Source organism: Ictalurus furcatus, chromosome 17, assembly GCF_023375685.1.
Source record: "Ictalurus furcatus strain D&B chromosome 17, Billie_1.0, whole genome shotgun sequence".
Taxonomy (NCBI): Eukaryota; Metazoa; Chordata; class Actinopteri; order Siluriformes; family Ictaluridae; genus Ictalurus; species Ictalurus furcatus.
The window spans coordinates 6,950,795-6,970,133 of record NC_071271.1 but is presented as its reverse complement, the minus strand read 5'-3'; the positions used below and the strand labels follow the sequence as shown (position 1 = coordinate 6,970,133).

At 36.8% G+C, this 19,339-nt stretch overlaps 1 protein-coding gene across 6 annotated transcripts; it reads right to left on the bottom strand.

The window, feature by feature from the left end:
• Positions 1-9,331: 9,331 nt before the first annotated feature.
• LOC128621698 (uncharacterized) lies at positions 9,332-17,361 on the bottom strand. Of its 6 annotated transcripts, none has more exons than XM_053647649.1 (10): positions 17,239-17,361; positions 16,680-17,021; positions 15,792-15,881; positions 14,894-14,938; positions 14,556-14,801; positions 13,878-13,901; positions 13,603-13,650; positions 13,461-13,517; positions 12,148-12,204; positions 9,332-10,207 (listed from the first exon to the last, which is right to left on the bottom strand). In XM_053647649.1, exons 1-10 carry the CDS (start codon positions 17,294-17,296, stop codon positions 10,152-10,154), a joined length of 1,023 nt encoding a protein of 340 aa, XP_053503624.1. In that variant the 5' UTR covers positions 17,297-17,361; the 3' UTR covers positions 9,332-10,151. The 6 variants fall into 6 exon arrangements, with proteins under 6 accessions (XP_053503624.1, XP_053503625.1, XP_053503628.1 ...); XM_053647650.1 differs by having other exon boundaries at positions 9,332-10,204; XM_053647653.1 differs by having other exon boundaries at positions 9,332-9,678.
• Positions 17,362-19,339: the final 1,978 nt, after the last annotated feature.

Below are 19,339 nucleotides of genomic sequence, written 5' to 3'. Positions count from 1 at the left end.
GGCCCCCCTCGAATGACAAATCTTTTGTTGAGAATTCTCTGAACACCAGACTGCCTCCTCTCTGTGGAAAAACACACCACAAGAGAACAGGAGCTTAAATTCAATCTGAAAATAAAAGCAAAATTACAACCATTAACTACAATTCCACTAGGCTAATGGTGCCACGGAATTAAACTGTTAAATAGATATTAAAACTGATGGATTGTATATTCACTTCTTGTCTTCGGACAAAGAGCTCCTTTGCACACTTCTGCATCACAATGCAAGTAAACCTTGGGGGGGGGGGGGGGGAGAAACCACATTTGATGCAACAGTTTCAAATTAATGATTTAAAAATAATCCCTGTAATACACAACAAAAAAAAAAACCCTAAATAAAAAAAGGACATAGTCCTTGGGGCAAATAGGAGTTTTAGCTATTAAAATGTGTTCTCAGAACATTAATATGATTAACATGATATCTAGTTAAGTGACCAGTCAGTTTCTGCTCTGAGAACATATTCCAATTCTGAAACTCACAAATGCTCCTAGGGCTTTCACAAGAAGCACATGAGAAATTTACAGAGTCATAAATGTCTTCGCTCTCTACGAAAGAGAACATTGTAATCTTCAGCCACTTGTGAAGCTTGGGATATTTGACTCCATCACCAGGCCGAACTTCTAGGACTTCAACACTGTAGTCATCATCTTGTCGAGGGCAGCTGAGAAAATGGAAAATAAATATTGCAAGAAATTCCTTTTGGAATTTTGGTACATCAACACGAGATGAAGGTATTGAAATGAATTACAGAACTCAATTGAAATGGAAAACAAGTAAGGAATAAATTGAATAAGTGGCAAGGTGTGCTGTTATAAGAAAATAATCAACAACAAGGTGGTGTGATTTGGCCTGACATGAAGTGGAGTTACTATTATCACTCAACTGCATGTCCCAAAGAGTTTTAGTCCTCTAATATCACAGTGATTTGCCAATGATTACACTTTTTTAAATTAAAGAATGTCACATCATCCTGTTTCTCTAGATAGAGTTGTATTTAATGTTGTGGAACATCTACAAACCAAGATATTCCTGTTACAACTTATGCTATAGCAGCTATAAACTGTAATTCCCTTGTCAGCCTTTCTTCTTTCCTCAGGAGTTTAATAAGATTTAAAAAAAAAAAAAAAAAAAAAAAAAAAAGCAGGTTGTCATGTTACTGAGAATCCAGAAATCCATCTGTCTTGAAGACTTTCTCATCCCGTCTACCTCCACAACACCTCCCTAACACTCAAGGAGCCTATTTATCAATAATTATTAATTGGTGTGGCCATTAAGGTTTTAGTCAATCACTGGTTCTAAATATTTTCTCTTAAATACCCCCCCCAAAAAGTCACATTTTTCTTTACATTTCCAGGCATTGGGCTGATGTTGGAACATCCTGTCTGTTTCCTATGCCAGGAATGCACAGTCAGCCTTTACAGTGCCACAGATACTTCCTGACCTTCTTAAAAGTAACAAGGTCGCAAAACAAGGTCAGGCCAAACAAGCATAATGAGTCCTGATCTAATGCCTACACAAACTTAAAAGAAAGAGGGAAAGTGAGAGATTGCTTAATTATACCCATTTTTACTACAAATTACATAACAGACCGACAGTGCCCTCCACTAATATTGACACCCTTGGTAAATATGAGCAAAGAAGGCTGTGAAAATTTGTCTTTGTTTACCTTTTGATTAAAAATGTAAATAAATCACAGAAATACTCTGCCCTACGGATATCAATCAATTGCAAACAAAACACAGATTTATAAAAAATAAAATCAGTTATTGACACCCTTTTATTCAATACTTTGTGCTACTTCCCTTTGATAAGAGAACAGCTCGGAGTCTTCTCCTATAATGCCTGATGATGTTGGAGAATACATGGCGAGGGATCTGAGACCATTCCTCCATACAGAATCTCTCCAAATCCTTAAAATTTCGAGGTCCATGCTGGTGGACTCTCCTCTTCAGTTCACCCCACAGGTTTTCTGTGTGTTTCAGGTCAGGGGACTGGGATGGCCATGGCAGGACCTTGATTTTGTGGTCAGTAAACCATTTTTGTGTTGATTTTGATGTATGTTTCGGATCATTGCCCTGCTGGAAGATCCAACCACGGCCCATTTTAAGCTTTCTGGCAGAGGCAGTCAGGTTTTCATTTAATATCTGTTGATATTTGATAGAGTCCATGATGTCATGTATCATAACAAAATGTCCAGGTCTTCTGGCAGAAAAACAGCCCCAAAACATTAAAGAACCATCACCATATTTAACCGTGGGCATGAGGTACTTTTCCATATGGCTCCCTCTCTGTGCACCAAAACCACCTCTGGTGTTTATTGCCAAAAAGCTCTATTTTGGTTTCATCTGACCATAGACCCCGATCCCATTTGAAGTTCCAGTAGGGTCTGGCTAACTGAAGATGTTTGAGTTTGTTTTTGGATGAGAGTAGAGTCTTTTTTCTTGAAATCCTTCCAAACAACTTGTGGTGATGTAGGTGACTTCAGATTGTAGTTTTGGAGACTTTCTGACCCCAAGACACAACTAACTTCTGTAATTCTGCAGCTGTGATCCTTGGAGATTTTTTGGCCACTCGAACCATCCTCTTCACAGTGCATTGAGAGAATATATACACACGTCCAATTCCAGGTTGATTCATAACATTTCCAGTTGACGTGAACTACTTAATTATTGCCCTGATGGTGGAAATGGGCATTTTCAATGCTTATGCTATTTTCTTATAGTCACTTCCCATTTTGTGAAGCTCAACAACCTTTTGCCACACTTCACAGCTATGTTCGTTGGTTGATATATTCCATTGTCATGAATGACTAAGGGAATTTGGCCCGTGTTACCTCATATTTATACCCCTGTGAAACAGGAAGTCATGGTTGAACTATTTCCTGTTCCTAGTCACCGAGGTGTACTTAAAAAATAAAAATATCAGTGGTAATATACTTCAAATATATTTTTCTCATATGAATTCATAGGGATGGCAATAATTGTTGCACACCTATATTTAACAAAAACATTTTTTATATATAAACCGGTTTTGTTTGCAATTGTTTAATATCCATGAGAGCAGAGTATTTGTGATTTTTTTTTTATTAAATAAAAGATCAAAAGGTTAAACAATACCAAATTTTCCACAGCATTCTTTGCTCATATTGACCAAGGGTTCCAATATTAGTGGAGGGCACTGTATAAGCTATAAAAGGATATAAACAGAACAAGTCTATTTTCTTACAAACAAAATATCAATTAATAGAATAAATAATCAACAGAGAAGCTGATTAATGTACCCTCTGTGAAGCAGAGTCCATCTGAGCTCATCATGTGGATCAGGACTGGGTGTAGCCCAGCAGTCATTAAGCACAAGCTCAAGGTCTTTATCCTCATGCTTTAGGACAAATACCTCCACAAACACTGGCTCCCCCAGACCGTGCATCACAGGAGGTGCCTGGATCTTAAAGAAGTTCCTGAAAGAAGAATCTAACAAAGTCTGGTTAGGAAAACATAGGTCCAGTTTCCAAAATTGTTCTCAGCACTGCTGCTAAAGTCACATTAAACGTAATATATAAATGTTGAGACGATTTCAAGAAAAAGATTTTATGTGATTGTTCATTGAATGATGACTAGTAAATACTCAATACAGACCTGTGGCGAATCTCATCTGAGCACGGAGCATGCCCTCATTTTTCAGGACAGAAGCAGTTGTTAATATCGGCGCTCTAATTTCAACAGCTGTGCTGCTGCTAGTATTGAGCAGTGCATATGTACAAGACACAGTCAGCCTGGGGGGGGGGGGGGAGTAGTTTGTAAGTAATTAAGTCTAGAGTGAGGAGTTAGAAATTTGGAGAAAACATAAATGTGTAAGCAGAAGTACTTAAAAAGGGTGTCTCTAAATCCTTGCTTGGAGTGGGGAAACTTTACCACCACGATATTCACCCAGAATGTGATATTTCCACCAAGGATCTGCAAGTCATAAAGAAACACTCTGTTAATCAGTGAACACCCAAAAAACAAAAGATAAGGTGGGGGGTTGGAAATAAGCCCAGCCTCATTCATTACCCTCTGACATTCATTTTGAAAGAGTTCCATTTTCTAATAAGCTTATCTACAATTTAATATAAATTCCATTTTCCCTATTTACCTGGAGCTTGAAATTAAAGATTCATAAAGATTATCAAATACCCCAGCACTAGTGAAAGCGCCACGGGAATACCCCAGCACTAGTGAAAGCGCCACGGGAATACCCCAGCACTAGTGAAAGCGCCACGGGAATACCCCAGCACTAGTGAAAGCGCCACGGGAATACCCCAGCACTAGTGAAAGCGCCACGGGAATACCCCAGCACTAGTGACAGAGCCACGGGAATACCCCAGCACTAGTGACAGAGCCACGGGAATACCCCAGCACTAGTGACAGAGCCACGGGAATACCCCAGCACTAGTGACAGAGCCACGGGAATACCACAGCACTAGTGACTAGTGAAACCTGTTTGCAGCATGTGGGGACAGAAGGATGTGCTCTGGATGGAGAATAGCTGGCTATCTACACATTGCACATTCGGTTTCCTAAGAAGTAAGCTAGAATACAATACGCGTGTGTTGATTAAGAAACTGTAAAAGGTCTTCAGCTTACCGTTTTCTGCACGTGACAGCTGCTGTGTGAAACCCCAATGATGATAAAGTCTGGTGTATCGGTTACACCATATGAGCACCGCCCGGCCATCAGTCTAGCATTCTGGTACCGACCATGTTCGTCTGCAGCGTCATTTAATAGAATGTGCATTTAATTCAATACACTGCTTTATTTTTATTTTTATTTCTACTAATCTCAGACCAAAACCTACCTTGGACATAAATATACGTTGGCACTGGCTCACTGGAGTCTTTGGAAATATACGCGAACATGTTTGGGGCTGTACATATGATGGTATCATTGCTTTCAGTTTGTTTATAAAAACACTGGACTTCACAGATCAGCACCACTGATATTACTAACCCCAATAATGTAGGCATCTTTTTTAAGAATATAATGTAAAATTAGGCCAATATTTTGGGTTAGTTAGTCTTTAATCCTCTAGAGTAAGAAGGATTTTAAAAAAAAAAAAAAACGAAGAGTACAGCTGCGTGTTATTCATTCCTAATGAGAAAATTGCGCCTGGTGGAGAATGAGACGCGCATGCGCAATAGCACACGTGTCTCATTTCCGGTGTGACGGTTAATTCAGTTCCTCTGTTTGTCCGTCACTGCGAGTGTACCTGTGACTGTATGTGTGAGTGTACAATATGGCGTCATTCACTCCCATTATACGTTTTTAAACCTTTTTGGGGTTGTAATGGGATTTTGTACAAATTGGAGCCAGAGCATGCGCAGTAGATACAGCCAGTCAGCCTTTGGGCCCGCCCATACAACCTTACGCACACATCCACGACGTACCTGTGGCAGTAACAAAGAAGTAGACTTTCAGCATGTGAAACACTGCTGCGAGTATGGGCGGCATCCGGATATGACATCACACGCCAACGTTAAAATATACCATGTGTACCAAAGCAATCATACCAAAGCAAATATACCAAAGCAATCTAGGCAATTTCTCTTTGATGTTGATTTTATATTCTTTTAAAGCTGTGTTGTATAAAACGGCATTAAACATCATCGTTCTGAAGAGGTCATGCCGTGACGTGTCGATCTTCTATTGGTCTTCACGTGATATGAATTCGCAGGTTCACCAAACTTGAACTTTGGAACACTGCGAAATGTCTCCAGCATTCGCATGCATATGAACAGAAATGAATGGAGCGAAAAGTGTAGTGTGACCGCCCCTTTATTGGTTAACACGTTTGCGCCACACCTCCGGGGTTGGGGTTCAAATCCTGTCTCTGCCCTGTGTGTGTGTGTGTGTGTGGAGTTTGAATGTTCTCGCTGTGCTTCGGGGGTTTCCTCCGGGTACTCCGGTTTCCTCCCCCAGTCCAAAAACATGTGTTGTAGTCTGATTGGCATTCCCAAATTGTCCATAGTGTGTGAATGTGTATGCGATTGTGCGCTGCGATGGGTTGACACCCTGTCCAGGTGTATTAGCTGCCTTGGGTTATGCCATGAATTCATTTGCACAGATTGGTTATGAGATCAAAGCTAGCTTAGACATAAAAATGAACAACACACCAGAAAGATGTCAAAGAATGGCCTGTTCAGTGTCTGTTACAGTTTAAAACAAAAAAATTACATGGCTTTGCTACAGAAGTGTGAAAAGTTTGAGGCTCCAAATCTGTCAATCACCTCATCAACCATACCCTTTTATTTATCTCCAAATAACTCCTATAAAATCAATTTATCATAAAGAAAAATATTAGGAGAGATATCAAGGTCATTGGGGTGGACGTAGTAACAGGGGTTTAAAAGTGAACCTGTGGTTATGTCTCTGTGGTCTTCTAGTGGCTCGCTGCAGTACAAGTTTTTAACCCCACCCCCTCTCATGTTAGTGAATGGAGACTAAGACAAAATTAATTTCAAGTTACAGAAATTGAATACTGTTATAGAACTGAAATAGAACTGTTAAAGCTGTCAAAGATTTAAAGATGTTAAATAAAGTTTGCTGGGCTGTAATCTCAGAGCTTCAGGTCCATGTTGGAAAGTGTCATTTCTAGCTTAACCCTAAACCGTCAATCACCACATCAACCACAGCCATTTATTTATCATAAAATAACCAATTAAAAATATTTTTTTAAATATTGTGGGAGATTCCCAAAAATTATTTGTGGATGTGATATAACTTTATTTACATCCTCTCCCATTCAGTAACATAGGGATGGGTGGGCTTAACAATTGCAGCCATCCACTAGAGGTCCTCAAAGGCATTTTGGTTTTACTTTTTAAAAAATCTGCTCATATTAGCTAATAATATTACTTGCTGCTCATCTATGTAAGCCCAATTTCACTTTGTTTGTAAATGGTTTGTATTTAAACCTATACTTTAATGTATATTGATTTGTTTTATTGTGCAAATATTAGACCAAGTGGGTTACATTTCTAATGCTTGTTTTCAAATCATTTTCACCTTCTTTGTGAACATCGTAGACCTAGAGAGGCAAGCAAGCAGCTACCCGAGGAGATGGCTAGGTCTGCAAAGGAGCCTAAGCAGCATCACCCTCTATGAAAATTCCTGCAATCTTAGGCTCCCGTTTAATTCCATAGAGAAGGAGTTCAATGTCTTGTGTGCAAGGGTGTTGCTGCAGTATCACAACTCAAGTGAACCTAAAGTCCCTGGGGTAGGAGTGGTAGGAAAGTTCTGGACTGTAAATTTCTGGTTTGATGAAACCCACAGAAAAGAGCAGCATGAGTTCAGAGTGTTCTCATTGAATAGGAGAGTTCCAGCAGAGCAGTGGAGATGAGGAAGCAAGGTACCTCAGCCTTAGTGTCTTTGCTATGGTTGTACTGTGAACAGCTTCTCCCTCATTAACAGGTCACTGGTAGACAGCCTCCTCTACACTGTTAAAAATTTTCCTGTTAAAAAACATTAAAGAACTGGCAGCACGGTTGCCAGCAAGTTACTGTCAAATTAGCAATGTCTTGCTGTTGTTGAAATGTACAGTTTTATACTGGTTTTGCAAATACAGCATGAAGCTGTTATTTTCCACATTTACAGTAAAATACTGACAAAGGATTAGCAGTTAATTAATGTTTATTTGACCTTTTTCACAAGAGGTATATTTGCAGGATTTTTCTGTAAACTACAAATATTTACAAATGTACCACATGCTACTGTATAAGCTATTGATTAATGAACTGCTAGCAAAAAGGACTACAGTTATTTTTTTGCTTCACATTTCTTTTCTAAACCTTGTAATTTGATCAATTACCCATTTAACAGTCTTGCAATCAGATCTTTTGGCAGTTGGTATGTGACCAGTGAAATGAAACGTGAGCAACACAATGACCTCAAATCACACAGTATCAGCTGAAGGTTGTACACATCTAAGCACCTAACCTTTAAATGAATTACAGTGTGCATGCAGCATCATCTTGGTACTGAAGTAGTAAGTAGATGTAGTAAGTAGAAAAGACAGCAGCAAGCCCAGGCAGAAAAGCTGGCTGGATGCCCTCACAAATGATGTGCCCCTCAAGGCTGATCATCCAGTGGTGAATACAGCTTCCTGGTGTTTCTCCTGAAACATCTTGACACGTCAAAGTTGCCATTCCAGCATCACTGACGTTTTCAGATTAGAAGAGAAGGAATATCATGCATCTCTGAATAAAACTTAACATTAGAAATTGTACAGATCTGTAAAACAAAAGGGAACTGTCACCTATTAATTCAAACGATGAAGATGGGTGAAAAATCACCGTTTAAACACGTGTGGGTTCACTGCATTTTTCTGTTCCCAAAATGCAGTGCAATAAAATACTGTAAATACTGAGCAATCTATACGATTTATATTGAGATCATGTGACACTATAATTGTACACATGTCTTTGCTGGACCCTTGAGCAAGGCCCTTAACCCTCAACTGCTCAGTTGTTTAAATGTGATAAATGTACCTTTCACTTCTGTAAGTTGCTCTGTATCAGGACATGTGCCATAAAATATATTATTATAGGTCAACTCCAACTAAATATGTGATTTCAGATGGTGACTGGGTGCACCACAACTAATTTAAGGTGTTTGCAGTATGGGGTGCAGTCATTTATTTGTAAATCATTTTTCAACCTATATTGTCGACGTCCCACCACTTAAATATTATGGGATATTAGATTAGATTCATGACATACATTATAAACCCTGACCTGACCATTGAACCCATATGTGAGCCTTCCTCAATATGTTGCCACAAAGTTTGAAGCACACAATTGTATAGGATGTCTTTGTATGATGTAGCATTACAGTTTCCCCTTCACTGGAACAAACTGCGAAAAACTGTGAAGAAATACTGCAAGGCACAAGTCTACTATTAGAATTTAAGATAGCTATTTATGCTTAGCTAATGCTTTCCAAAGGAGAGAGTGTATAAAAAAAACCTCTGCTAAGACAGCATAGACTAATATAATTTTTATTGCTTCATTGTTTTCTAGGGTCAAATCCAACAGATCAAATCTAAGAAGGCTGATTTTGTGTCATGTTAGCGTTCTTAAATGGTTAACATTACAGCTGGGCATTTAATTAATATTCTAATCCATTGATGAGAACAGGCACAAGTGAAAACCAAGCAAACAGTAGAAACGTAAAGATACTCAAAGGTACAAAAACTAGAAGAAAAAAATAATAAACTAATGCTCAGCATAGACAAGAATGCAAGTAAAGACTTCACAGTATGGTGTATATACACATTTAATTAATCCATAACTGTATTGATCCAACCAAACAAGTGTAGTTTTTGGTTTGTTAAATTGTTTTAGTTAACTAAAAAAAAAAAAAAAAAGAAGTTTAAAATCTTTAAAATAAATAAATAATCGGTCCAAAAAAAAATGCACAAAATCCCTTATTTAGATTTATTAAAATAATACAAGGTTGTGCTGTATAATATTATTTCAGTAAAAATCACTAAGCCATAAGAGCTTTTCTCTGACTGTCACCCAGGTATCTTCTGTTGCAGCTTCTCTCTATCTTCCCACTGGCCTGGGTCCGTGTAACCTTGATTAGGTTGAACTGCATCTCTAATCTAATGGTTTTTACAAAAACAAAATGACATACAATGAAAATCGTTCGACTTGTGATAATTTGAAGAACATTCTCTCTCTAGCAGACGTGCATGCTGAAGGCAGAAGGCCTCATAGATCTAAAAACGAGCCTCAGAGGAAAACTTTTTAGCTTCATAAATACTGCATTAATCAGAAACTCAGCACAAAATCATCAGACTCAAAAGAAAGAGTTAAGGACCTATTTATTGATTTATCTTCACAAGAAAAAATATCTCAAAAGTATATAACTGATGATGATTAAGCCTGATAAACAATGAAAGAAATCACACTCATACATGACCTCAGACATCTTTATGCAGTATAAACCAGAACCATGTACCCATTTAGACTATTTTCTTATTAAGTCACAAATCCAGTGGAACAATACCATTACAGAATATTACAGTACATAAACTTAAACAGGCATGTTTTCAGTGAGTTGGAAGATGATTGTTTATTTATTGTTTGCTGGAGTTCGGTCATATAATGGATTTTTGAATTGATATTCTGCTGGAGAGAAATGAGAGAGAGAGAGAAAGAAAGAAACATATATAAATGTTCTTGTGTAATATTTTACAGTGTACATAGTGATTTTCCAAAAATGTCTAGTCAATGTCTAGCCTTTATCTGTGATATTTATCATCTAACAGTGTTTAGTTCCCCGAAATAAAACATTTCATAATTCTAATAATAGTAAGTTTAAAAAAATTATAATATATAGAAATGTGCTGTTCACAATGTACTGTCAATAGACAACAAATGTACATCAAATGTGGGCATATAGCATCGTTAATTGTATCTTCATTTATTTTAGATTCAATGATGTAGCTTCCATTTCAATTACTGAGGCAACAGCTGTGCTAGCACAGTCTCATTTATACAGACCTAATTATTTGAATGTATGCTTAGCATAACTCTGTATTGTGAAAATGGAAGCCCTTTTGTAGTTATATTTTATAAATTTATATTTTACTTGTTTTTTTTAAATGACAGCTGTGTATCAGCTAAACACAAACTGTTTTTGCATGTCTAGTGCTAAAGACTCCCTAAAATTCATCATTATTTAAAAAAAAAAAAGGTCAAGCATTGAGATGGAATGACCCATTATTGTTTCAGTCCAAATTATATTAGCAGTATCATGAGCATTCACAATGTCATCAAAATATGGTTGTATTGTGATATGTTACTTGTTGTAGTATACTTTTCAACATAGTAGTCATTATGTAAGAAATAACAGATTAAAAAAAAGTGATTTTTTTTCTGGTGTGTTATTCTGGAGTGTGTTATTCCACTTATACCACAGTGATTTGCCAACTATTACAATTTTTTAATTATTAACGAATGACATGTTCACGTATTTTTAGGGTTTATAGTTAGAGTTAATGTTGTGGAAAGTTAGTCTGTGTAATCAGTAACGTTATAGGAATGATCAACAGTTCCTAGCAAAAAAAGTTCACCACAGCTACGATTATAAGTTTCTTTGTTAAACAACATGTTTTTAATCAATTTATTATAGTCTTAGATTATGTAGAGCATCTAAGTTCCTGTGTATGGTGAAACCAAATAACGTATTACAAGGAAAAACTTGAGTTATTTGAAAATTCAGTTCACTCTGTACTATATTAAAAACACATTAATAACACATTATTTGATGTTTAACTTTGTGAATTTAATTTATTTTTGAAAATATGCACTCATTTCAAATCTGATAACTACAACAAGCTCCAAAAATGTTGACAGTGACGTCTGAGGGATCGGAGATCACACGCACTCAGAAGTAGTTTTCGGCCTTGCCCTTTACGCACCTGATTCCTTGAATCTTTTAATTATATTGTGCACTTTAGTAGGTGAAATGCCCAAAATCCTACCGATTTGTCTTTAGGGAATGCTGTTCTCAACGTGTTGGATTATTCGTAACGCATCTGTTGGCAGATTGCCGAGATTCGACCCATCCTTACTCTTGAAGGACTAGGCATTTTTTGGAGGCTCCTTATATACTATAATTAAACGATTGCCTCACCTGTTTCACATCACCTTCTTATTTCAACTTGTCACATCACTATTAGTCCGAAATTGCCCCCGTCCCTACTTTTTTGGAACATGTTGATACATATATTTCAAAATAAATGCTTATCTTCAAAAAAACTATGGAGTTGATTAAGTAAAACTTCAAATACCTTGTCTTTATACGTTTTTTGTTTAAATACATGTCAAAGTACATTTACAAATCACTCCTCTTTGTTTTTATTAGTATTTTCCATACTGTCCCAACTTTTTCGGAATTTCGGGGTTGTAGAACGAGCGCATTAATATAAACTGGGACTACTGTAAGAGCTACATGGTTCTACAAAAATAACGCACAGCTTCTGACCAATCGGATTAGAGAATTCAACCACACTGTGGTATAAGAGTATAATTGATTACTAAACTCTTCAGTGGTGTCAGTGTACCTTTGTCTTTGTTTCTGTTCCTAGCACAGCGAGACTTGTCTATCTCTGACTCATTGGCTAGAACACAAAAGAACAAGATGTTTTTTATTGTTTGTATACAGTGGATATAAAATATCTACACACCCTTGTTAAAATTAAGGACTTAGTCAGATCTTTTTCCATCTTTACTGTGATATACCAAAGAAATTGAAGTGAAATACAAACAGAAACGCTTTAGGGGAAAAATAACCTTACAGTGAAGTGATTCTGATTGACCCCAAATAAAGAGCAGCTGTTTTTGTAGGATTTTCCTGACATCATCTTGGTTTCATCTGACTGCTGAAGCCATGGTCTACAAAGAGTGTACAAAGCATGTACGAGATCTCATTGTCAAAAGGTAGAGGGGTACAGAGTCATTTCCAAAACTTCCAAAAGACCTATGGCAACATTAAAGGAACTGCATGAATAGATGCCAAGTAGTGGTCACTCTCTACATGTGACAACAGCCTTTTGTGTTCTTTACATGTCTGGGCTATAGGGTAGGGTATGTAGACAGAAGCCCTTTCTCAGGACTTCTTCCAAGGTAGACATTTTTTGTGGCATAATTCTAATTAAAAGGATAGCTTATAACCCAAAGAACACCATTCCCATGATGAAGCGTTCTAGTGGCAGCATTATGGTATGAGCCTGCTTCTCTTCAGCTGGGACTGGGGCTCTAGTCAAGATAGAGGGAATCATAACTCCAAATACCGATCTATTCTGTCACAAAATCTGCAGGCCTCTGTTAGACAGCTGAAGATGAAGAAAGATTTCACCTTCCAGCACAATAATGACATGATAAATGATGATAAATAAACAATGATAAAGCACAAATGAAAGTCAACAAAGAAATGGCTTCAGAAGAAGAAGATCAGTGTAGTGGAATGCCCAGTCAGAGACCAGATCTAAATCCTATTGAAGACGTGTGGTCATTAGATCCCTTTGCAATTTGATAGATCTGGAGCATTTTTGCAAGGAACATGTGGATTAAAATTGCCAAATAAAAATGGAAGACTAAGTGTGGTATTACAGGCAAAAGGTATTTTAACAAAATATTATTTAAGGGGTGTACACACTTTTGCAACCAGGGTACTGTACGTTTTTTTTCTTTTCTTCGCATTAAAGGTGGAAAAAGATCTGACAAGCTTGATCTTGGTTTCATTTTATCACAAAAACCTACTATTTTAACAGGGGTGTGTAGAATTGTTATACCACTGGAATCATTTTCAATGTATTGCTACCAGTAAATATCATCAAATACTAAAGGAATTAAAAATTAAGAAATGTTAACCTACCATAGTACAGTCCTACTGAACCTGGCTGCTGATTTGGCATTTTTCTGAATGCTGCTGCTGATGATGATGAGTTTCAGTCACCTTGTTTGGTAATTTTATTTGCAATAAATGATAAATATGCTGATAACAAATAATGAATTACCTTTTGGGGGGAATTTTGACTTTTGTTTGGGAATGTGCTCATCATTTTCTTAAAAACAGAGAAAAGTAATAGTTTAAAAAAAAACTTGCATCATAGTGATTGATAGCAGGTAGTAGTCGGGCAAGAACAGATAAATATGATCAATATCTAGTGATTATTATTTCAGGGTAATGTCAAGTGCATTTTAAACACCATTTAGAATTATACTGTACATGAATTCTGTGAACATGATTAATTAAATAGGTAGGAAAAAATAAACAGGAATAAAAGCTTACCATAGACATCACTGTCATGGTAACCTGGAAAAAAGATCAACAAATTAAAACGTAATAAACACTTAAAAACAATTACAATAAATAAATAGCTTGACTATCACCAATAAACAATTGTGTTATTTCCTAATTCTCTTAATTTGCACATTTCTTAACTGATTCAATAATTTTTTAATTGTCAATTGAGTGATCAAATAATTCATTAAATATTTAGTCACTAAATATTTAATGAATTATTAAATATTCATTAATTCACTAAATAAAATAATTAAATATTCATTAATTCACTAAATTTTAGTGGCTCAAATGGGTTTTCATAAGGTTTTCCACCTGAAAACCATTCATTGTCTGAGAAAAGTCACTTCCATGTTCAAAATGAACTGGTTAATGCATAAGAAAGCAGAACAAAGACTTTTGCTAGTAACTTGCTAGTCAGCTAGATACAGTATGTCAGTTAGCTTGCTCCTCCATACGACAGCCTAACCTATTCCCAATGCATAGCTCTGTTTTTATTTAAGCAGACAAGTGTTAAAATGTGATTAGCACACTGCAGGTGATGATATAATAATATGGATGGTGTCTTGATTGTAATGCCTTCCAAGGTAACAATGCTTCTGAATAAAAGGAAGTACAATAAAAAAAATGTGATCATTTCTAATACAATATTTGGGATTCCCTTACCTTGCATATCTCTCTCCACATGGTGTTCAGCAGGGTACTCTCTGTCAGTATCATAATACTGATCATGACCATTTCTTCTCTCAGTGTTTACATAATCTTCGTCCTGCTCTTCCCTCACTGTATCTTCTCCTGGTGCGTTTTCATAATCCGCCCCGTGTGTATCACTCTCTATATCTTCATACTCACCATCACACTCATCAACCTTGGTGCTGTCAACACGATCTCTATGTTCTGCCTCCCTTTGTTCTTATATAATATAATCACCAAAGATGTCATGAGGTCAAAGGTCATCAACTTGCTTTCATAAAGATATAGAGATGACGACAAATAGTGCTCACCTTGGTTGACGTAATAAGAATCAGATGCACTTTTTAGACACTTTCCTGCTAACACAGAGAGAACACTGTTACCACTGTATTTCCAGATCAATTACAGTAAATGGTGTTGTATATGTGCACTAATGTTGTATACCTTACTTGTGTTTCTCTACAATTTCTAATGAAAAGTGAACTGAAAGTCATTTACTGTAAACTCTACAGTAATTTACTGGCAGCAGAGTAAAGTGCTTTAAATTCACAGTAAATAACTGAAATATATTTACAGTACTGTAATATCTTTACAGGTGATTTGGGTTACTTTTGAATAGTTTATTACTGGGTTTTTTTTCCATTAATATACTGTAAATTTTTCATGTTAAAATATGTGTAAATATAATTCCAATATAATATAAATATAATTTATATATTTATACATTATAATATATAATATAATATAAACCATAATCCATTTGCTCATTTGGCTGATGCTTTAATAAAAAAGAACCCAACCATTGCAGTGGTAGAATTGAACACGCAAACTTCTAATCAGTACCCTTAACCACTGAGACACCACAACTGGTGCAACTAATTTGCACTGATTTAAGCACCTCACGCTGAATTCAAGGTCAACGCAAGGAGAATTTTTACCATTCTCACCCCTGCCAAAAATATTAGATATCCCACTATGCACTGTGTTTTCTGCTATTTTACTGTAAACCAATGTATTGCTCTAACTGCCGAATCGTTTACAGTACAATCCTGTTTAAAAAAACATACACAGTATTTTGCTGTAAAATAAATATTATAAATTTACAGCATTTTTTTTTTACAGTCTACAAAATATAAACCCCAGAGACAAGTATACCTATATGGGAACATTCCTATATGAACCAATCAAATGGAAATAGAAAATGCTCACCTCTGAATTTGTAGATAAGACAAAATACAGTCACAAGCAGAATAAATATTCCAACTCCTGCAGCAATGTAATACCATGGGAAATTCAAGCCTGCAACCACATAATGACCATAGTTTCAGCATAGTGGCATAGTAAATACACTACACGATTGCTATATTAATTGGGTGAAGGGGTGGTTGATATATATATATTATATATATCTTTCAATGATTAAAAAAAAAAAAAAGTTTTTATTTTTGGCATCTGTAAGATACGGTCGTGAGGGTGAATTATTTACTCTATTATCCTTTCCCCCAAAACACCTTTAGAGGACAAAGTAAAAGTAAATAGTTGAAGCACACATTGTCCAATCAATGTATAAATTACACAAAATGATAGATGACAGAACCTTAAGATTAGTATTTTTTTGTTAGAACCAACTTTTCTGTTTACTACTTATTTGGTATGTGGTGGAAAAAATGCATGACCCCAAAAAGGACATTATGGACTTGAAACACTTAAAAAATGTAGAAATAACAAATGCAGTTGGCTATTTGTCTTTATGTTTGTCTAATAGTTTAATAGTTTAATAGTAGTTAAAATAGTTTGCCCTAGATCATTCTTAATATGCCATCATTGAGACTTTGTGATATAATGCATTGCTCAACCCTAACAGTTTCATTGTCAAGCTCATTCTCTCAGTCACTCACTTTCAGTAATCACTTTATCCTGGTCAGGGTCATGGTGGATCCAGAGCTTATCTTGGGAACTAGTACTGTAAGGCCTTAGCTGTGTGTATTGATTTATGTGCAATGTTACATTCTATCAGTTAGAAAATTACCTATAACAAATTCATTTCAAGTAGACTGTATTTATTTTGAAAAAACTATTCACCATCCCAATTGTTACCTCCTTTGTGACTTTCTGAACTTTGCGAGAGCTTTATTTCGACTCTCTGGCACTCGTGGCTCAGCCGACAGCAGTAGATGCCTACGTCAGAGGCCTGAAACTGATGAATGAGGATGGAAAAGTTTCCTCTGTCAAACAGGATGGGGAATGCTGTCAATCTGCCATCCCTAGGATCCTCAAAGGTGACATTTCCAGAAGACCCGATGCTCAGAAGGCTGGAAGTTTGGCTCCACCTGACTTCTTCGGTTTTTCCACTTTTCAAAAGGCTGCATGGGAGCAAGACCTCCGAGCCCAGCCAAATGTTGAGAGTAGTGTTGCTACATGACTCTGAACAATTTAATCCTGAACAAAAATAGGGAGCAATATGATGTGCGTCAAAAATAAAATTCAGACCATGTTTGTCACATACAACCATTTACAAATGGAGTCATATAATGGCACGTACAATGCGAATTCATTCAACCATTTTCACTATGAGCACATAGAGCTCTAGGTATAAATTGGGTTTTATGATTATCTTTCATTTGTCACAAATTAAAAAAGAAAATTTTCAACTCACCATATGGCACAAGGGCACTGAAAAATGTTAACAGCTGAACAAAATACTTCACACGCATGTCCTACCCATTACCCACACCAATTTGCAATGACACATGTAAGAAGCAGAGCACAGAAACAGCCCATCCTGTAGGTGGCTGTCCTCTTTCACTTCCTGAGAGACACCCACGTTTTCAGCCTGTATATGGACACTTGCTAAAGTATAATACGAAACCTGTTTATCTAGGGATTCAAATTAAATTCATATTTGAATAATGTTAGTTACACTGCTTACAAAAGCCCAAACAATATGTGCTCTATTTAGAACATCAAAACCGCATCATATTTAAATGAAATTTTATTACACATTTGCTGCAGTTGCTACTGTTGACAGAGTTCACACCTTCTGATGTAGTATTTCACCGTAGCTCGTATCCAGACCTCACCACATCCTGTCATACAGAAAGGTTGATACGATATGTACATATAACTAGACCAGTAAACAACTGGATTGAAAAAAAACAAAACACTTTTTCTAACAATTTAAAGATTTTATCAATTATATTTGGTTAATTGCTTGTGCTGTAACAAGTGCTTATTTATTTGGTTATTAAAGTGCTCAAGTGCTTATTACAATACAGGTAATAGAAAATTGTACTTCATTGTAAGAATCATAAGAAAAGCTATTGTTTTTACATCTGTCAACTTGGCCTAAAATTTTAAACTGATTTAATTAATGAAACCAAGGCATTTAGGTTATGAAATAACAAAGATCTCTGTGAAATGCACACCCCACTATCACTTCAGCTTTGCAGCACAGAGTTGCATGAAAACCACACAACCATTTGGTCCATTCTGAAAGCTGCAAACCACTGTTTCCTTTAAATGCTATTTACTGTTTTTTGTTACTTCTTCTGCAACAATATACATGGAGGTTACGTGACAATTATTGTCATTTCTACTAGTTTATACTGAGCACAAATGATCTTTGGCATATTGATTTGCCTCCCCTTCCCCCCACCCCCACAGGGTTTCAAGCTCCATTTTTACACAACACTCAGCGTAATAAGTTGACAACAAACAAACACACCAGCACCCTCATGTGACTGTGTTAACATGAGTGTTTTAGTGGCTTCTTTCTTATGTAAAGTTGATTTTTTTTTAATTAGTGAATTAGTTTTATAGTGTAACATTGTTGATTTCACAGTTCTGATCAGTCAGAAGGTGTTGAAGGATTTCTATGACAGCAGCTCAGACTGTTCTGGCTGCAAGACAAATCTCAGGTTTACATCACATTACATTTTACATTATCTGTTTTTATCCAAAGCGACGTACAAGTGAGGAAATACAAGCAAAGCGATATTATCAAAAATGTAAGTTTTTTTTTGTTTGTTTTTCTTTTTAATTATATTGGGGGGGGGGGGGGGTTAGTTAAAGGTTAGTTAAGTGTTCATGGAAGAGGTGGGTCTTTAGCCATTTTTTGAAGATAGTGACAGATTCTGCGGTCTGGATTGAGGTTGGAAGTTCATTCCACCACTGAGGAACAGTTAGTTTGAAGGTAGCAGAAAGGGACCTCATGCCTCACTGAATAGGCACTACCAGGTGTCGGTCGTTAACCGATCGCAGATTATGTGAGGGAACGTAAACCTCAAGGAGAGAGTTGTGGTAGGGGTGTGCTGTTCCAGACAAGGTCTTGTGTATGACCATCAAGGCCTTGAATTTGATACGGGCGGCTACAGGAAGCCAGTGGAGAGATATGAAGAGGAGTGCGACATGGGTTCTCTTGGGCTGGTTGAAGACGAGGCATGCTGCTGCATTCTGAATCATCTGAAGGGGTTTGATGGAGCTGGCTGGGAGGCCCGGGAGTAATGTGTTGCAATAGTCCAGTTTTGAGATAACAAGAGCCTAGACTTGTAGCTGTGTAACCTGTTCAGTGAGATAGGGTCTGATTTTCTTGATGTTATACAGAATGAACCTACCGGACCGTGCAGTTGTTGAAATGTGGTCTGTGAAGGTCAAGCTGTCATCAAAAGTCACTCCAAGGTTCCTGGCTGTTCTGGTTGGCTTTAGTGTGGTTGAGCCGAGCTGTACAGTGAGGTTGTGGTTGATTGAGGGGCAGGCTG